This window comes from Equus przewalskii, chromosome 15 (assembly GCF_037783145.1).
Source record: "Equus przewalskii isolate Varuska chromosome 15, EquPr2, whole genome shotgun sequence".
Classification (NCBI taxonomy): Eukaryota; Metazoa; Chordata; class Mammalia; order Perissodactyla; family Equidae; genus Equus; species Equus przewalskii.
The window spans coordinates 52,686,465-52,705,246 of NC_091845.1; the positions used below are offsets into that span (position 1 = coordinate 52,686,465).

Below are 18,782 nucleotides of genomic sequence, written 5' to 3' on the forward strand. Positions count from 1 at the left end.
CCAGTTACGGAAGTGGGAACTGTAGCATCTATATTTTATGATAATAGTTTACTTCTCCCCTTTTCTCTTTAAGTGAAAGAGGACTTATGTGAAAATAACCACTGATGGTGGTTAATATTACAGGTTAGCTCCAAGTGAGAATTTGATTGACATATTTGAATTGATGTACTTCTAGATCATACAGAAATAGATAGGACTTTGTGTTTCCCCTGTCTTGTTTTTAATTATTTTCATCCATATGAAAGAAAAGAATAGATGGATTGCTGGCTGTCTTCCAATTGCCTCGCCAGATCCACTCTCTACCCTTCTTTGCCCAACTCTGCATCCTGGGAGGACAACATCTAAGGACCGTGGCACCTGCGCTCCTTTGCCCTCCAGCCCATAGGGGGCATCAGGAGGAATCTGAAGGTTAGAAGGAGAGAGAGGCTGGGGTATTTCTTCCCCACTCCCTCCCTACCAGGCCCGTGGCAGCGATTTTATCTTCTACCTATGGCTACCACTCCTTTCAGGCATCCTCTTTCATGGCCACAGCCCTTGCTGGGTTTTGGTAACGCCCCACCCTCCCCTCACACCTTCAGGCCTCAAGGTGGTAACGGCTTCCTACTGTTGATAGTCCCGAGAGCTTTACCATCCTTTATTGGTTCCCTCAACTCTGCCCACATCTCTACATGTGGTCCTTTTATTAGACTCTTTTCTATTAAACCTATTTATTCCTTAGGTCAATGGCTGAATATTATTTTTGAAATATTTGTTATTAAGGTATAAATAACATTCAACAGAAGGCACAGATTTTAAGTGTATAGTTTGGTGAGGTTTGACAAATGCATGCACTCCTGTGACCACCATGCTCATCAAGATACAGAACACTCGCGTCACTTCAGAAGTTCCTTTGTGTTCCCACCCCCCTAGAAGCAACCAGTGTATGGATTGTTTTCACCACAGAATAGTTTTTCCCCTTCTTGAAACTTTGTATAAAAATGGAAGCACACAGTAAGTGTAAGTCTTTTGAGTAAGGCTTTTCTCATTCAGCACAATATTTTTGAGATTCATTCACATTATTGAGTGTATCAGTTTTTCATTCCTTTTACTGTTGAATAGTATTCTTTTGTGTGACTATTACACAGTTTTTCTATTCATCTGTTGATGTCATTTGGGTTGCTTGCAGTTTTTAATTTTTCTGAATAAAGCTGCTATGGCATTTGTGTGCAAATCTGTTTGTGGACCTAAGTTTTCATTTCTTTTGGATATACACTTAGGAGTGGACTTTCTGTTCCATAGGGGAGGTATATGTTTAACTTTATATGAAACAGCCAAACCGTTTTCTCAAGCAGTTGTACCAATTAAACCTTTAGAGCATGTCATCTCTCTAAATTAGGACAGCCCAAGACAGACCTGCATAAAGACAAACTTTAAAATGTCATTAGGATTAGGTAGTAATATCCAGTTGACTATTCTGAAAACATTAGCAGGCACAGCTCCTGAAGGAACCGGTCCGGTGCTCCTGCAGGTGCCTTCTGGCTCCTCCCTTCCATTCTCAGCAATCGTCAGGCTTTAAAAGGTCCCCTCCAGCCCAAACATGCCAAGTCTCGCTCCAGGTTACCAGTTAGCTGTTAGAAAAGAAGTAGCTAAGTAAGTTAATTTACACTTACATGTGAATGATTGTCAGGCCTCACTGCATTTAACACCCTAAGGTATTTGTATTTTTAAAACCAAGTTTTATTTCACAAAGTAATTAACCACTAATAATAGCCTTGTAGTTGACATTTGGGGTGGAACATGGAGAGGAGACATCTTCTCCGTGTAAAAACTACGTGATCTGAAAAGTGACACCTGTAATATAGCAGATGTGGGTTCAAATCCCAGTTTTCACCTGGAAAAGAAAGTAAATAGTCTTTCAATGTCTGCATCCCAGTTCATTGTCATTGGGTCAATCATCTGTCCCTGTTAGCACCAATCACTTGTTCAATCTTCCTCAAGCATCTGTCTCATTTAAGCGTGAGCATTTTTAGGACAGACTGTAGCCTCATTCGGGGTCCAGCACGGGCGCAGGCACGCCGAGGGCACTCGATAGATATTTGTTGACCAGTACATGAAGACGGAAGGGGTCTGTAAACTGTGCAGTGCCACCAGTGCCCCACTTATAACAATGCCGATCTTTATTACTCCACCTACGAAGAATGCAAATTTTCGTTCCTTCACTGTTGATGCTGGGAGACGGGTAATCTGGAAGAAGAAATCAATTCAGGGCAGGGACGCCTGCAGCAGGATTCATAGGGACACTTATTTAGAAAGTAGATTCCGAAAAAAATCCGAATCGCAGGCCCTCTCCAGGTCAAGGAGCCCTGCTTTGGGAGGTGTAGTAATGGTGACATCCCCACCAGCGCTCATGGTGTTCTTGGAGAAAGGTTACGGTGTACCTGGAAAAGTCGTGAAGGAAGCGATGCGCAGATGCCCCTTTTGGAGTGACTGTCAATCTAAGCTCTTAGAGAAGAGGCGTCTCGCTATTCCGTGCGTTTCATTCCTTAGAGTGAGGTTGGTGAGTTAGAGTCTTCTTCTTTTTCATAAAAATGTTCCTCCTCTACAGGAGGACGCCAGCTGGAAAGTCAAGAGGCAGAGGGCAGAGTTAGGCATCCGTTTTCGAACGGTCCTCCCAGAGGGGCTCGCCCTTTTAGACTGCCTCACCCTCGCGCCGAGGGTCCCCAGCCAGTCGGGGGTTCCCTGCAGCCGGCGCTGCGTTCTCCCCGCCTCCCTGCGCCCTCGCCCTCCGCCCGGGCGGCGCCCCGGGGGCTCGCGGTCCGGCGCAGCCTCTTTTGGCACCGAGGCCTCCAGGTGTCCAGCACCAAGGCGGAGCCGGGCTGCAGCCGCCTCCCCGGCGCCAAGGACCAGACCCCGGGGAGTTCGGGGCCCCAGCGCCGCGGCTCCGGCGTCCCCAGCTCCCCGAGGCCCTCCGCGCTCCTCCCTCCCGACGCGCCGGGCGCGAAGCCTGCGGCGCGCGAGCCGAGCGCAGCGCGCAGAGCCGAACGGCGCACGCTGGGCAGTGGCCCGGGCCGCCCGGATCGCAGCCAGAGTCGCCTCGAGCCCGCCGGCCTGCGGGCGCCCGCACCATGGCAGCCGAGGGACCTGGCCTCCGCGCCCGGCTCTGGGCGGCGACGCTGCTCCTGCTCGCTCTGCCGCGCCTCTCTGTGCGGGCGGATGGTGAGTGTCCGCGGAGCGCTCGGGAGGCCGGGGACCGGGGGGCGCGTGGGGTCCGGGTCCGGAAAGCGGAGCCCGCTGGGGTGCCCCCGCGGACGAGCCCGCAAAACGGCAGTGCTGGCAGGGAACCAGGGGAGCGGCCGTCCTGCGACCCTGCGTCCCTCTCCCGGCCCAGCGAGTCTCCGCGCGCCGGAACGCCCCGTTGGGCCCCTTCACGCCGGGCGCGCGCTGGAGAAAGCCCGAGCGTCGGTCCTGCAGCCCTGCCGCTAGCCTTCCCGAGATCTCCATGAAAGTTCTTTGAAATGAAATCACGTCTAGGGTGGCCTAGAACCTCCTCTGCGGAGATATAATTTTCCACGTCTATTAAATGTACTCCTGTCGGTAAGGCCGTTGATTAGAACACTCCCTCAGCATTTTGGCTTGATCCAGGAAGACCTGAAAGATAAGTGGGAATCAACTAGACAAAGGGGAGAGGAGAGTGTCTTGGGTAGAGGGAAATAGCACGTGCAAAGGTCCTGTGAGCGGCAGGGAAAATGGGATAAATGATAGACAGTGTAGCTGGAGCTGAGAATGCAAGGTGAGGATGTCCCACGACATGAGGCTAGAGAAATAGATAGGGACCAGATTATTGCTGAGAATAATCTGAGAATCGATCCTTGCCTCTTTTTTTTGTTCGTTTTTTGAACCTGAATTCAGCTTTCAATAATTCCCTGAAATTAGCCTGTTTGGAGCCTTATATCAATTCAATTTATAAAGGTAAATCAGCTGAGTTTTGATTTTGGAACAAAACTCAGTTGACTTGGTGCAGGAGGATCTGAAAGAAAAGAAGCCAGCAGTTCTTACATCCATGAGGGGTTCCTAGTAACTACAAGTTTGGGACAAATTAGATCGATGAAGCAGAAGGACCGTTGCCTGATTCAGGATGCTTTGTATATTTTAAAATGTCACTGCTATTTAGCAAACAAAATTGGGTGAAACGAAAAGGCTGGACAAAAGAAGCATGGTGGTTAGGGAAAGGGGAAAACAAGGAAAAAACCTCCAGATGTCATCTTGGAGTTTTTGGTGCTCTTTATCCTATGTACCACCTTGAAGAACTCTTTGCTCCTAATTAAGAATGAATGTCTTATTTCTTTGTATCCTCAGAGAGAGTGTTAGAGGAGAAAACATTTTTAACTTTCAAGGCTCCTTACTGACCACTGTTAATTTTTTAATTGAGATATAATTCATGTAAAATTTACCTTTTTAAAATGTGCAGTTTGGTGGTTTTTAGTATATTCATTATGTTGTGCAGTCATCACCACTATCTAATTCCTGGACATTTCCATCACCCAAAAATAAGTCCCATACCTGTGAGCAGTCAATCCACTGTTAATTCTTTACTGTAGGATTTGTTTTTGTTTTTGTTTTTTTTTTTTTTTGCCTGACATCAAGTCATGAAAATTAAGCTGATTTTAAAGAATGCAAGTAGAATAAATTGGAGCTAGTATTAACTTTTGAACAATGTAAACTATTGTACCAATTTTAATTCCTTTTAAAGAAATATCTCTGCAATCCATGAGGCTTTAGAGTTTCACCCCATTATACCTGCTTAAGTGGAATGCCAGATGGATATGGATCAATATTCTGTGCCTATCTGGCTTGATGTCAGTCATAGAAAATTGAAGGCAGAAATATCATTGGAAAAGGAGAAGGTAACGACAGCTCCAGAGCATATTTTCTTGTTACCGCTTGCCAGAAATGTCTCTGTGTCTCCCTCCTTTCTTTTCTTCTCTCCACTTCCTCAATGGAGAATTATAGGTACACTTGTTTTCAAGAAACTCTGTTTGCTGCGCTCCAACTTTTATAATAGAGCCATTGAAGAATTATAACCTATATTATGAAAGGATTCTTTTCTTTACTAAATATATGCTTAACTACCACCACTTTCCACATTTAGTTATTTGTGTGCTACAGTGATGGACGGGGTAGAGAAATGTTTGGCTAAACTGTGATGCGTTACAGACATTTGAAGAGAGAGAATTGGAACTATTTTTAAAAAACAAGTCAATGAGAAAAATTCCAATGAAAAACATTTAGTTTACATTCGACTAATTAGATATGCATCTCATCCGTAAGGGAGACGTGCTACTGTACTTTTAAAATACTTTTGAAATTGAAAATCTTCACATTAACTGAATGCAAATTAAGTGTGTTGGATTACAGTAGTTTGATTAAAGTTTGTATGGGTAACAGGAAAAGATTCATTAAATCAACAGATAATTTATTGAGTATCTACTGTATGCTAGGTACTGTCCTTGCTGTTGAGGATAGAATGGTGAGGAGAAAGAGGTCCTTGCTATCAGGGAACTTTAAAGTCTAATGGAAGAGAAAGTCACTAAGCAAATAATTGAATGAATGAAATGTGAAATTGCAATTTTGCTAAGTGATCAGATTAAAGGATAGAAGGTACAATGAGAGTATATAATAGGAGATTTTGACTTGGTATAGGAGTCTCTGAAAGATGAGTAAGAATTAACTAGGCAAAGAGAGGGAAAGAAGAGTATCTGGGTAGAGAATAGCGTATGCAAAGAAACTGTGGGTGGCAGGGAAAATGGAACATGTGATAAGAGACAGAATGGCTGGGGCCAAGAGTACAAGATGGAAGTAGCTCAAAATGCTGCTAGGGAAATTGGTAAGAGTGTGATGATGTAGGGCCTCATAGGCCAAATTTAGTTGTTTTTTTCTTCTAAAGATTAGCACCTGAGCTAACCACTGTTGCCAATCTTTTTTTTTTTTTCCTGCCTTATCTCCCCCACATACCCCCGCTACATAGTTGTATATCTTAGTTGTGGCATGTGGGACGCCGCCTCAACGTGGCCAGATGAGTGGTGCAATGTTCGTGCCCAGGATCCAAACCGGCAAAACCCTGGGCTGCCGCAGCGGAGCGCGTGAACTTAACCACTCGGCCACGGGGCCGGCCCCCCCTAAATTTAGTTTAAATCCAAAAAAGGAAAAGAAGCCATTGAATGGTTTCCAGTAGTAGAGTGACTGATCAGATCTGCATTTTGAAAACAATACCCTGATTGTGATGTAGGGAGAATGGATGGGACCAGGGCAAGACTGGATATAGAGAGACCATATAGGATGCTATTTCGCTTGTCCAGGTGACAGAGGATGAGAGTGGAGAGGTGGATGGGATGGAAGGAAAGAGTCTGGACTAAAGAGAAAAATGTGAGTCATCTGTGTAAGGATGGTCTTTGAAACCACGTGTGTGGATGGAATCCTGGGGAAAGGTTTTATCGTGAGAAGAGATGACCTAGAACTGAGACTGGAGTGAGGGAAACAGATTTAGGATTACTGAGTCTATGTTCGTGAAATATATTGGCCTATAATTTTCATTTCTTGCGATAGTCTTGTCAGATTTTGGCATGAGGGTTATGATATTCCTAAAATGAACTGGAAATTGTTCCATCTTCTGTTCTCTGAAAGGGTTTCTGTGAGGTGAGGGTTTTTTTAAATGTTTGGTAGCAAGGTCATATGTGTTTGGACTTTTTCTTATTGGGAAATTTTAAATGATGAATTTAATTTCTTTAGTAGTAAAGGAATAGTCAGATTTTCTTATTCATTTTGTCAGTTTTGCTGTTTGTTTTTTAAAGAAATTTGTCCATTTCATCTAAATTGTCAAGTGTATTTACATATGTAACATAATAATCTCATTATTTTTTCAGTGTCCATGAGATCTGTGGTGATATCCTCTTTCGTTGATATTGGTAATTGGTATTTTCTTTTTTTCTTGATCAATCTTGCCAGGTGTTTATCAATATTATCATTCTTTAGAAAAAAGCAGCTTTTGGCTTTATTTTCTTTGTTATGCCTCTGCTTTCCATTTGATTGGTTTCTCTTCTGTCTTTATTATTTCCTTCTTTCTACTTCTCTAGAGGCTTTAATTTTATGTTCTTTTTTCTCTGTTTTTGAGATAGAAACTTAGATCCTTGATATTCAACCATGCTTCTTTTGTAATATGAACATTTGAGGTTATAAATTTCCCTTAAATGCTACTTGAGTTTCTCCACAAGTTTCTGTCACTTAAGTAAAAAAGTTTTATTTCAGTTGTGGTTTCTTCTTTGAGCCCGAAATATATTTGGTAATTTCCATGCACTAGAGGATTTTTCTAATTATTCCTTTGCTATTGAGAGGCAGTATAAACACAGGGGTCAGGATCACTGACTCAGAGCCAAACTGCCTGGTTTTGTATTCCAGCTGTGTGATCTTGGGCAAATCATTCATAGTAAACCTTAACTATAGAATGGAGATAATAATAACACGTGCATCATAGACCTGTTATAAAGATGAATTTAGTGGATATTTGTGAAGCAAGTTGAATAAGACCTGGCCTATAGTAAACACTATATAAGTGATAAATAAAACAAGTGATTTTAGTTTGTTTGTGTTGTGGTTTTAAAAACGTGCTTTGTATGATTTGGGTTTTTTGAAATTGTTTTAGATTCGTCTTGTAGCTCAGTATTTGATCAGTTTTACAGGTGTCCTGTGTGTGCCTAGAATGAATGTGTATCCTGTAGTTTGCAGGACTGTGTGTTGGTCCTTAGGTCAGTGTGTTGATTTTGTTGCTTTTAAATCTTCTATATCTTTTCCTTTTCTTTTTCTGTTTTCTCAGTTACTGAAGGAGATAGTGGTTAAGATTTTCGCAAGCATCGTGGGTTTTTCTATTTCTCCTTGTAGTTTTATTAATATTGCTTTTTTGTAGCCTAGAGTTGGTATTAGTGTTTGAAATTCTTATGTATTACTGATGAAATAAATCTCGTTATAAGAGATCCTGCTCTTCTCTAGCAATGTCTTTTTTTAATAACAGTTTTATTGAAATATAATTCATATGGCATACAATTCACCCATTTAAACTGTGTGATTCAGTGGTTTTAGTATCCTCATAGACTTATGAATCACCACACACAATTTTGGAACACTTTCATTACCCCAAAATAAACTCTGTACCCATTAGCATTCACTCCCATTTCTCCCCTCAAGCCCCAAGCTACCACTACTTTCTGTCTTTATGAATTTGCCTATTCTGGACATTTCGTGTAAATGGAATCCTATAATGTGTGGGCTTTTCTGACTGGCTTCTTTCACTTAGCATAATGTTTTCAAGGTTCAATCATCTGTTGCATGTGTCAGTACTTCATTTCGTTTTGTTGCTGAATAATATTTCATTGTGTGGATATATCATAATTTCTTGATCCATTTATCAGTTGATGGTCATTCGGTTGATTCTACTTTTTGGCTATTATAAATAATGCTGCTATAAATATTTATATACAAGTTGTCATATAAACGTGTGTTTTCAAGTATGTTGGGTATTCACCTAGGAGTGTGATTGCTGTATCATATGGTAACTCTATGTTTAACCTTTTGAGAAACTGCCAGGTAGTTTTCCAAAGCAGCTGCACCATTTTACATTTCCTCCAGCAGTGTCTGAGGGTTCCATTTTCTTCACATCCTTTCTATCACTTATTACGTGTCTTTTTGATTATAGCTATCCTAGTGGGTATGAAGTAGTATCTCGTGATTTCGATGTGCATTTCTGTGATGGCTAATGATGTTGAGCATCTTTTCAAGTGCATATTGGCCCTTTGTGTATCTTCTTGAAGAAATGTCTATTCAGATTCTTTGCCCATTTTTTTAACCATTTTCACCATCTTTAAGTGTACAGTCCTGTGGCATTAAGTACTTTGACATTGTTGTGAAAACATCACCACTGTCTGTTTCCAGAACTTATTCATCTTCACAAATGAAATTCTGTACCTGTTAAACAATAACTCTCTATTCCCTCTGCCCCCCAGCCCCTGGAAACCACCATTCTATTTTCTGTCTCTATGAATTTGACTATTCTAGGAACCTTTATATAAGTGAAATCATACATTATTTGTCCTTTTGTGACTGACTTATTTCACTTAACATAGTCTTCAAGTTTATCCATGTTGTAGCATGTGTCAAAATTTCCTTTCTTTTTAAGGCTAATTAATATTCCATTATATGTGTATACCACAGTTTGTTTGTTTATTCGTCTGTCAGTGGATGCTTCGGTTGCTTCCTCTTATGGCTGTTGTGAATAATGCTGCTGTGAACATGTACAAATACCATTTCAGTCTCTGCTTTTACGTCTTTAGGTATATACCCAGAAGTGAATTGCTGGATCACACGGTAGTCCTGTGTTTAATTTTTTGAGGAATCACCATATGTTTTCCACATCAGCTACCCTATTTTACAGTTGTATCCGCAATGTACAAGAGTTCCAGTTTCTCCACCTCTTTGCCAACACTTGTTATTCTCTGTTTTTTTAAAAATAAGAGTCATCCTAATGGGTATGAAATGGTGTTTCATTGTGATTTTGATTTGTATTTCCCTAATGATTAGTGGTATTGAGCATCTTTTTATGTCCTATTGGCCATTTGTGTATCTTCTTTGGCGAAATGTCTATTCAAGTCCTTTGCCCATTTTTTAATCAGATCATTTGGATTTTTTGGTTCTTGTTGAGTTGTAGGAGTTCTTTCTTTATTCTATTTATGAATTTCTTATCAGCTATATATTTGAAAAATTTTCTCCCATTCTGTGGGTTGTCTTTTCACTTTATTAATTTTGTCCTTTGAAGCAAAAAGTTTTAAGTTTTGATGAAGTCCAGTTTATGTTTTCTCTTTGGTTGCTTGTACTTTTGGTGTTATATCTAAGAAACTATTGCATGATCCAAGGTCAAAAAGATTTCCTCCCATGTTTTCTTCTAAGGGTTATAGTTGTAGCTCTTACGTTTACGTCTTTGATTCACTTTGAGTTTATTTTTGTATATAATGTGAGGCAGGAGTCCGACTTCATTCTTGTACACGTGGCTGTCCAGTTGTTTCAGCAATGTTTATTGAAAAGACTCTTCTTTCTCCCATTGAATGGTCTTGACACCCTTGTCAAAAATCAATTGACTGTAAATGTGAAGGATTATTTCTGGACTATCAGTTCCATTTGTCTGTATGTATGTTCTTATGCCAGTACCACATTGTCTTGATTACTGTAGCTTTGTAGTAAGTTTTGAAATAGGGAAGCATGAGACCTGCAACTTGTTTTGGCCATTCTGAGGCCCTGGAATTTCCATACAAATTTTAAGATCAACAAAAGCCACTGGGATTTTGATGGAAATTGTGTTGAATCTGTAGATCTATTTGGGGAGTATTGCCATCTCAACAATATTAAGTCTTCTGTCCATAAATATGGAATGACTTTCTATTTATTTGGGTCTTCTTTAATTTCTTTCAATAATTTTGTATAGTTTTCAGAGTATACATTTTACATTTCTTTTGTTAAATTTAAGTATTTTATTCTTTTGGTGCTATTACAATGGAATTTTACTTTTCATGTTTAGTTTGTCCATTGCTACTGTAGAGAAATGCATATGATTTTTGTGTATTGATCTTATATATTGCAACCTTGCTGAGCTAATTTTAATAGTTTTTCATGGACTCCTTAGGATCTTCTACATGCAAAATCATATCATTTGCAGATATAGTTTTACTTTTTCTTTGCAATCTGGATGCCTTTTATTTCATTTTATTGCCTGATTGCCCTGGCTCGTACTGCCAGTATAGTGTTAAATGGAAGTGTCAAGAGCAGATGTCCTCATTGATGGGGATCTTAGGGGAAAGCATGCAGTATTTCACCATTAAGTATGGTGTTAGCTATGGGATTTTTGTAGATGATCATCGTCAGGTTGAAGAAGTCCCTCTTCCTTCCTGGTTGGTTAAATGTTTTTATCATGAAAGTGTGTTGAATTTGTCAAGTGCTTTTTCTGCATCTGTTGAGATGATCATGTAGTTTTTGTCTTTTATTCTGTTGATATGGTGTATTGCATTAATTGATTTTTGGATCTTAAACCAATCTTATATTCCTAGGATAAGTTCCACTTGGTTGTGGTGTACAATTCTTTTTTTATGCTGCTGGATTTCTTTTGCTAGTATTTGTGGAGGATTTTTGTGTCTGTACTCAGATAATGACACAAAGTGATATCAGCCTGTAGTTCTCTTGTGATGTCTTTTGTCTGGTTCTGGTATTAGGGCAACGATGGCCTCAGAGAATGAGCTGGGAGGTGTTGTTCCCTCCTGTTCTGTTTTTTGGATGAGTTTGTAGAGAATTGGTATTAATTCTTTAGATGTTTGGTGGAATTCACCAGGAAGCCATCTGAGTCTGTGCTTCTCTTTGTGGGTAGTTTTTAAATTACTAATTGAATCTCTTTGCTTGTTAAAGATCTGTTCAGATTTTCTATTTCTCCTTGAGTCAATTTCAGTAGTTTATGTCTCTCTAGGAATTTTTCCATGTCATCTAAGTTATCTAATTTGTTGGCATATAGTTGTTTATAGTAGTGCTTTATCATCTTTTTCATTTCTGTAAGTTTGGAGTAATGTCTACTGTGTCATTCCTGATTTTAGTAATTCTAGCCTTCTCTCTTTTTTTTTTTTTTTTGAGGAAGATTAGCCCAGAGCTAACTACTGCCAGTCCTCCTCTTTTTTGCTGAGGAAGCCTGGGCCTGAGCTAACATCGTGCCCATCTTCCTCTACTTTATATGTGGGACGCCTGCCACAGCATGGCTTGCCAAGTGGTGCCATGTCCGCACCCGGGATCCGAACTAGCAAACCCTGGGCCGCCGAGAAGCGAAACGTGCGAACTTAACTGCTGTGCCACCGGGCCGGCCCCCTCTCTTTTTTTTCTTTGGTAATTTTAACTAAATTCAATTTTCTTGCTCTTCAAATAACCAATTTTTGGTTTTATTGATTTTCTTTATTGTTTTTCCTTTTCTGTTTCATTAGTTTCTACTCCGATCTTTATTATTTCCTTCTTTCTGCTTGCTTTGTGTTTGATTTGCTCTTTTCCAGTATTTTAAGGTAGAAGGGTAAGTTTTTTATTTGAGAGTTTTTTCTTATTTTAACATAGGCATTTACAGCTATAAATTTCTCTCTAAGCAGTGAATTAATTGGATCCCATAAGTTTTGTATGTTTGTTTTCATTCGTCTCAAAGTATTTTCTAGTTTCACTTATGATTTCTCCTTTGACTTATCAGTTATTTAGGAGTGTGTTGTTTCAACTCCACATATGTATGAATTTCCAAACTTATTTCTGTTATTAATTTTTAGTTCCACTGCATTATAATTAGAGAACATACTTTGTACAATTTTAATCCTTTAAAATTTGTTGAGGCTTATTTTATGGCCTAGCATATGGTCTATCCTAGAGAATGTTCCATGTACACTTGAGAGAAACGTGTATTCTGCTGTTGTTGGGTGCCATTTTATATAATCAGTGTTCATTTATATTTAATCATGTATTGATTTTTTTCCCCTTTTCCATTCCATCTTACCTCTCAGATAATTTTCTTTCTGCCTGAAATACTTCTTTTAGTATTTCCTATAATTGAGATCTGCTGTTGGCAAACTGTCTTGGTTTTGGCTTGTCTGAAAAAATGTTTGTTTCACCTTTGTTCTTGCAACGTGTTTTCAGTGAGTATAGAATTCTAAATTTGCAGTCATTTTCTGCTCATAACTGTATTCTTGCCTCCATTGCCGCTGTTTGAGAAGTTGGCTGTCAGTCTGACTGCTGCTGCTTTCAAAGTGTTCTGTCCCTTTTCTCTGTCTGCTTTGACAATGCTCTCTTTGTCTTTACTGTTCAGCAGCATCACTAGTATATGGCTCCTTAGAGATTTTTTTCCCACCTCAGCATTTGTTGTTGGACATATTCAATCTATATTGGAAAATTTATCAGTTCTATAAAATTCTCAGGCATTCTTTCTTCAGATATCACTTCCACCTCATTATTTTCTCTCCCATCCATCAGGAATTCTAATTAAAGCATACGTTAAGCCTTATTCTTTCCTCCATGGCTCTTTATTATCTTAATATTTTCCATCTTTTTTTCTCTGCTTCATTTTGGATGATTTCTTCTGATTTCTTTTTCAAGGATAAGTTCTTTGTTTAATCGTGTCTGATATACAGCCAAGAACATCCATTGAATTTTTAATTTATCATTGTATTTTTAATTTCTAAAAGTCCTATCTGGTTCTTTTTCAAATCAGCTAAATCATTTTTTATAGTGCTCTATCCTTTGCAGATATTTTCAAACTTGTCTTTTATTCCTTTAAATACAGCAATCATCATTGTTTTGTAATGTGTGCCTGTTAATACCAGTGTCAGACTTATGTTTAGGTCATTTTCTGCTCTGTGTTGTATCTGTTGCTTCTCACGGTGCCTCATTTCCTTGTACACGGGCTGTATTTTATTGTGGTGCGCATTGACTTTGAAAAACTATTTGTATGGGATTCCCTGAAGCATAAGGTGAATTCTCCAGAGAGGATTTACATTTGCTGTTACCACGTGTCTAGATAAATGTTGGTCTTAGGCCACTTTAAGCTAAATCCATGGCTTCAAGTATCTCAGACGTCAATTTTCTTGGACTACAGTTCCCGGTGGGGATTAGCACTTGGGTTTCTAGCACCAAGGCAGCTCTTCCCAGAGCCCCTTGAGGGTGAGGGGAGGAGGCTGTTTATCCATGTTCACTCTTATCCGGAGAGTTTAACCCTTCAGAGTCCCAGCTTCATGTATTTGTGTGTGTGTGTGATGGTGGTGGAGCGGTGAGGAGAGGTCTATCAGATTCCCTGCCTCGAGTGAGCCCTGGGCTGTCACTTTCATCCTCCTTGCTCTAGGGCTTGGGCATCAAAACCTAGTTTAATTTCATAACATTTTTTTCCACAAGGGCAAATGCTATTAATACAGAAGTGTCTTGGGGTGCATCCATACTTCTCCAGGCAGGGACAGCAAGTACAGTTGTTCAGGTTGCGTACTGAACATTGGGATCCAGTCTAAGGGAACACCAGTCACCTACAGATATGTCTATTTTGAAATTTTTTATTTTTATTATAACTTTTGGTTCCAAAGCTGGAGGGTTATTATATTTATTACAATAATTTTGCAGTAGATGACAGTTAAGTGTCTTATTCTAGTAAAATCACTATATTATGACAATTTTGCTGACAGCTGGAAGTAAAATGTCTCATTCTAACTGGGTTTTTCCTCCTCTGCCTTTATGTGAACTTCCCAGGGCCACCCAAGGCTTTGCTTCATCCCTCCAGGAGGCTCCTGGGGACCACACCACTCCCTCCTGCACCCTGGTTTTCTTGCCTAAAGCTCTCTTTTGCTTTCAGCCTCAGTTTCCCCCTGTGCCTGAATTCATGTTCCCATTCCACCACTTGTCACACATTTCCTGAGGCCGCTACATGCTCGTGTACTGCTTTGCGGCAGGAAGCAGAGACATGGCTGCTGCTGTCTTGTCCAGTAGGGGGAGAAATGCAGGGAACAGAAGTGAACTCATGGTGGGAAGGGCCTGATGATGTCCTGAGACGATAGGACAGAGAGAAGGGAAGCAGCCTGCTGGGTATGGGGTCATCCCAGGGCTGGGGCAGGCAGAAGAAGGCAGAGCTGAGGCCTGAATCAGTGCCTCGGACACCAAGTGACCCAACTCAGGGGAACCTAGGACCCTGAGCCTTGCCAGATGGTGTTTGTAAAACACCTTTTTAAAAGGAAGATTTGAAGAGCTTATCTGGATAAACATGCCGGAGCAGATGGTTTATTTTTTTTTTTTAAAGAAGACAAGAGCAAAAAATGGATTAAAACACCCATAAATTGTCATCACCTGGTCCCAGAGATGCATACAATGGGGTAATTGCTGCACTTGGGTATTCTGGCAAGTCGGAAACTACAGTTCTGACAGGCGTCTGCCAGAGAGCGAGTTTGCTGAGATTAAATTCCCATGGATCCTGGAGTCACCCCATGTTTGTGTTTGTCCCCACACAGGGAAGCTCTTTGTGTTGGAGTCTCAGAATGGCTCTCAGGGCCTGGAACTGGAGGCGGCTCGGCTTTCCTGCAAGAACAGGGATGCTCGCCTGGTGTCTGCGGATGAGCTGCGGAGAGTGGTCCAGGATTGCGCCTTCGCGGTGTGCACCACGGGCTGGCTGGCCGACGGCAGGCTCGGGTAAGTCAGGCGAGCTGGGGGAAGCTCTCCTTCCAGCTCACCCTGACTGCCCCACCGGGGCTCATATGGGAGCTCAATAATTGTTCTGTTGAGGTGCCAGGATATGCAAAGTGCAGTGGGCAGTGCATTCTTGTTTTGAGTTTTTATATAAAAACATTTTTCTGGAGTTCTGTCAGTTTTTTCCTCCTTACTTTGTTATTTTGAATTTCCTTTTTAAGTTACAAAAATAATGCATGCTTGTTGTAAAAATTTCAAATAATACAGATATGAATAAAGTACAAAGTGAGTTTCTCTCCTCTTCCCCACCTCGGAGGTAATGACTCATAACTGTTTGGTATATATTTTTTATCCCTTTTTCTCTGCATACATATGAATAGGAAGATGGTGTGGAGATTTTAAAATATGGCCACAGATTCTTTCACATTGCTGTCTTCGAGAAGTGGGGTCTGTGTCCATTTAAATCAGAGACAGCATAGTATTGCCTCAAATGATAAAATGCAGCAGAAATGATGCTATGTGACTTCTGAGGTTAGGTCAGAAAAATCTATGCCCAGATTTTTGGAGACACTCACTTTTGAGGTGCCGTGTAAGAATTCTGACCATCCTGAGGAGGCCATGCTGTGAGGAAGCCCAGGCTACATGGAGATGCCCCATGTAGGTGCTCTCACCAATAGCCCCAGCTGATGTCCTGGACAGTAGCCAGCGTTAACTGTCAGAAATGTGAGTGAAGATGCCTCCAGGTCATTCTAGCCTTCAGCTGTTGAGTTATCGCCAGCTCATGAGTTTTCTCAGCTCAGACCCTAGACATTATAGAGCAGAGACGAGCCACTCCCACTGTGCCCTGTCTGAGTTGCTGACCCAAATCCTTATAAAGAAGTACATCTTGTAGCCATCTAGGATAAAATTTCCCAGAAGTGCTGCTAACTGCTTCTTTAGTCATGCTCAGATGACAGGAGTCTTTCCACGTTCTCCTTTATGCCACAGGAATGTGAAAGAGTAAAATGGGCTCCAGGAACTACTTTGGTTGATAATGACTCTGAAGATGTCTGGCTGGCAGATGGCCATGGAAAATACACACAGCCATGCTGACTCATGTCTCATACTGTGCCACATATGAAACAGCAATTGAATAAAGAGGACCATTGAGGCTACATCCAGAGCTTTTCAGTGAATCTGGAACTGTGGCCCTCTCTGCCTTATATTTTACATCTATGTTCCTAAATAGACAAAATAAGTCTTGTGAATGCACACTTCCATAATATAGTCAAGTATGGATATTTTTAATAACTCTGTTACTATCGTTGCTTCAGATAATCAAGGTATTCAGAGATTCTGAAGAGCCAGCTTGGAGCCAGGCTTAGGGTTCCCAGACATTACAAGTCGTGGGTGGGTCATTGGAAAGGTCTATCTTCTCTGGGTTTGCTATAAGATGTTAGGACATATTAGTGGATCTCTCCATTGCTGAGTTGATATTTCTTTATAAAGCAAACATACTTACTTGATATATTTACTACAGGAAATATTAAAAATTGTCTTCCCATTTTAACATTTCTGGAACCAAGAAGTATCTGACAATTAGTAAGTACATTTCACCATGAGTTTTCCTGTACAGGCATCCTCCCTCCCCACCAAAACCCAATTATTAAATGCATGGTGCATCTTACAGTTGATGGCGTAGTAGGCATATAGTAGGTCTCATCTGTATCTCATGAATTTATGTTGAATATACACATAATTCCAGAGAAGGATGGAGGTCTAGAGTGGTGAATCCAAAATTTGGAACCACTTCTTTGGTGTGAGCTTGTGCAGATCCCATAAAGGGTGGCTGAAAAGCTGAGGAGCAATTTAGGTAGCCTTGGGGGACTTGGAGGAGAGGGATGTGAATTCAGGTTTTGTGTAGGAGGGGGCCTGGGGAGCCCTTTTGCTTTGGGTTAGAACATTGTAGGGCTATACCCCAAGAGTAAGAGTAAACCAAAAGAAGTACACAGGCCCTCACAGGAACTGCAGCATAGCTTGAAATCCTTTGAAGTCATGAAATTGGATTGAGATGATACTGGCATTCCCATGCTCCAGATAGCTAACAGAACTGAATTTAAAAAATCCTCTCGCAAGGAAGATAACATTATCCTAGGCAATTTATCTCCACAATTTTAGCAAGTATAGGATTTGTCATACAATATAAAATAACCAGTCACATGAGGAGACAAAGGAACAAGAGCAAAAATAAGGAGAAACAATAGTTAATAGAAACTCTAGATATTAGCATTGGTAGATGAGGACTTTAAAACAACTGTCTTCAAAATGTTCAAAGATACAAAAGACAAGAAGGAGAATTTTGGCTGAAGACTGGAAACTATAAAAATAACCAAATGAAAACTCTAGAAATGAAAAATACAATAGCTAAAATTAAGAACTTAATGGACGGATCTGCTTAAATAATTAAAAGGAGCCAAAGAGAAAACTAGTGAACTGGAAGATATTTCATAGGAAGTATCCAGAATAAAGAACAGGAGAAAAAACAAAAACAAAAAAACATACAAGAAAGGGTTAAAGGCAAAAAAGATGCATGTAGTTGGAATTCCAGAAGAAGAGAAAGAGGATGGAGCAAAAGCAATATGAGACTTACCCACAACTGAAGAAGAAAATCAAGGCACAGATTCAGGAAGCTCTACAAAGCCTAAGGAGAACAAATAAAAAAAAATTCACAACTTGACACATCATGGTAAAACTGGTAAGAATCAAATATGAAGAAAAAAATATTAAAAAGTAATAAGAAGAAAAAGAGAGAGTACCTTCAAAGGAGTGACAAAAACTGACAATGAAAGTCCAAAGACAATAGATGACACCTTCAAAGTCCTGAAAGAAAATTACTGCCAACCTAGAATCCTATACCCAGTGAAAGTATCTTCCAAGAATCAAGGTAGGGGCCGGCCCAGTGGTGCAGTGGTTAAGTTTGTATGTTCCGCTTCTCGGGGCTTTGGGTTCGCTGGTTTGGATCCTGGGTGCCAACATGGCACCACCTAGCATGCCATGCTGTGATAGGTGTCCCACATATAAAGTAGAGGAAGATGGGCACGGATATTAGCTCAGGGCCAGGCTTCCTCAGCAAAAAGAGGAGGACTGGCAGTAGTTAGCTCAGGGCTAATCTTCCTCAAAAAAAAAAAAGAATCAAGGTAAAATAAAGACATTTTTAGACAGACAAAAGGTGAGAGAATTCATTATATCAGACCTGCACTAAAGAAACACTAAAGGGTCTCTTTATGCAGCGGGAAAATAATTGCAGGTGGAAGGCTAGAGATGCAAAAGAGGATGAATGGAAAGAGTAAATATGGGGATAAATTGAATTTATGTAATTATGTAAAGCAGTAATAATAAAAATAAATACTAAAAAATGGTATATACGTCAGGAAGTATTTTAATTATGTTAACATGGTTTTAAGAATTTTAGGTTGTATTATTGGGGAAGAGGGTAAAATTAATATTAAGTTTTAATAAGTCAAGGAAGCATATTATAACTTCTGGGATAACCACTAAAAGAA

General features: G+C 40.3%; 1 protein-coding gene and 1 long non-coding RNA gene across 3 annotated transcripts in view; one reads left to right on the plus strand and one right to left on the minus strand.

The window, feature by feature from the left end:
• Positions 1-1,694: 1,694 nt before the first annotated feature.
• On the minus strand, positions 1,695-3,368 carry LOC139075973 (uncharacterized). Its single transcript, XR_011527080.1, has 3 exons — positions 3,104-3,368; positions 2,418-2,595; positions 1,695-2,223 (listed from the first exon to the last, which is right to left on the minus strand). It is a non-coding gene; the product is annotated as an uncharacterized lncRNA (long non-coding RNA).
• The window catches only part of SUSD5 (sushi domain containing 5), a 59,334-nt gene continuing 43,028 nt past the window's right edge, over positions 2,477-18,782 (plus strand). Inside the window, exons 1-2 of one of the 2 annotated variants that reach the window (XM_070575885.1) lie at positions 2,477-3,195; positions 15,066-15,243. In XM_070575885.1, coding sequence (XP_070431986.1) covers positions 3,105-3,195; positions 15,066-15,243 — 269 coding nt within the window. In that variant the 5' untranslated portion in view covers positions 2,477-3,104. The remainder of the gene's footprint in view (positions 3,196-15,065; positions 15,244-18,782) is intronic. The other variant, XM_070575887.1, reaches the window with a different exon arrangement.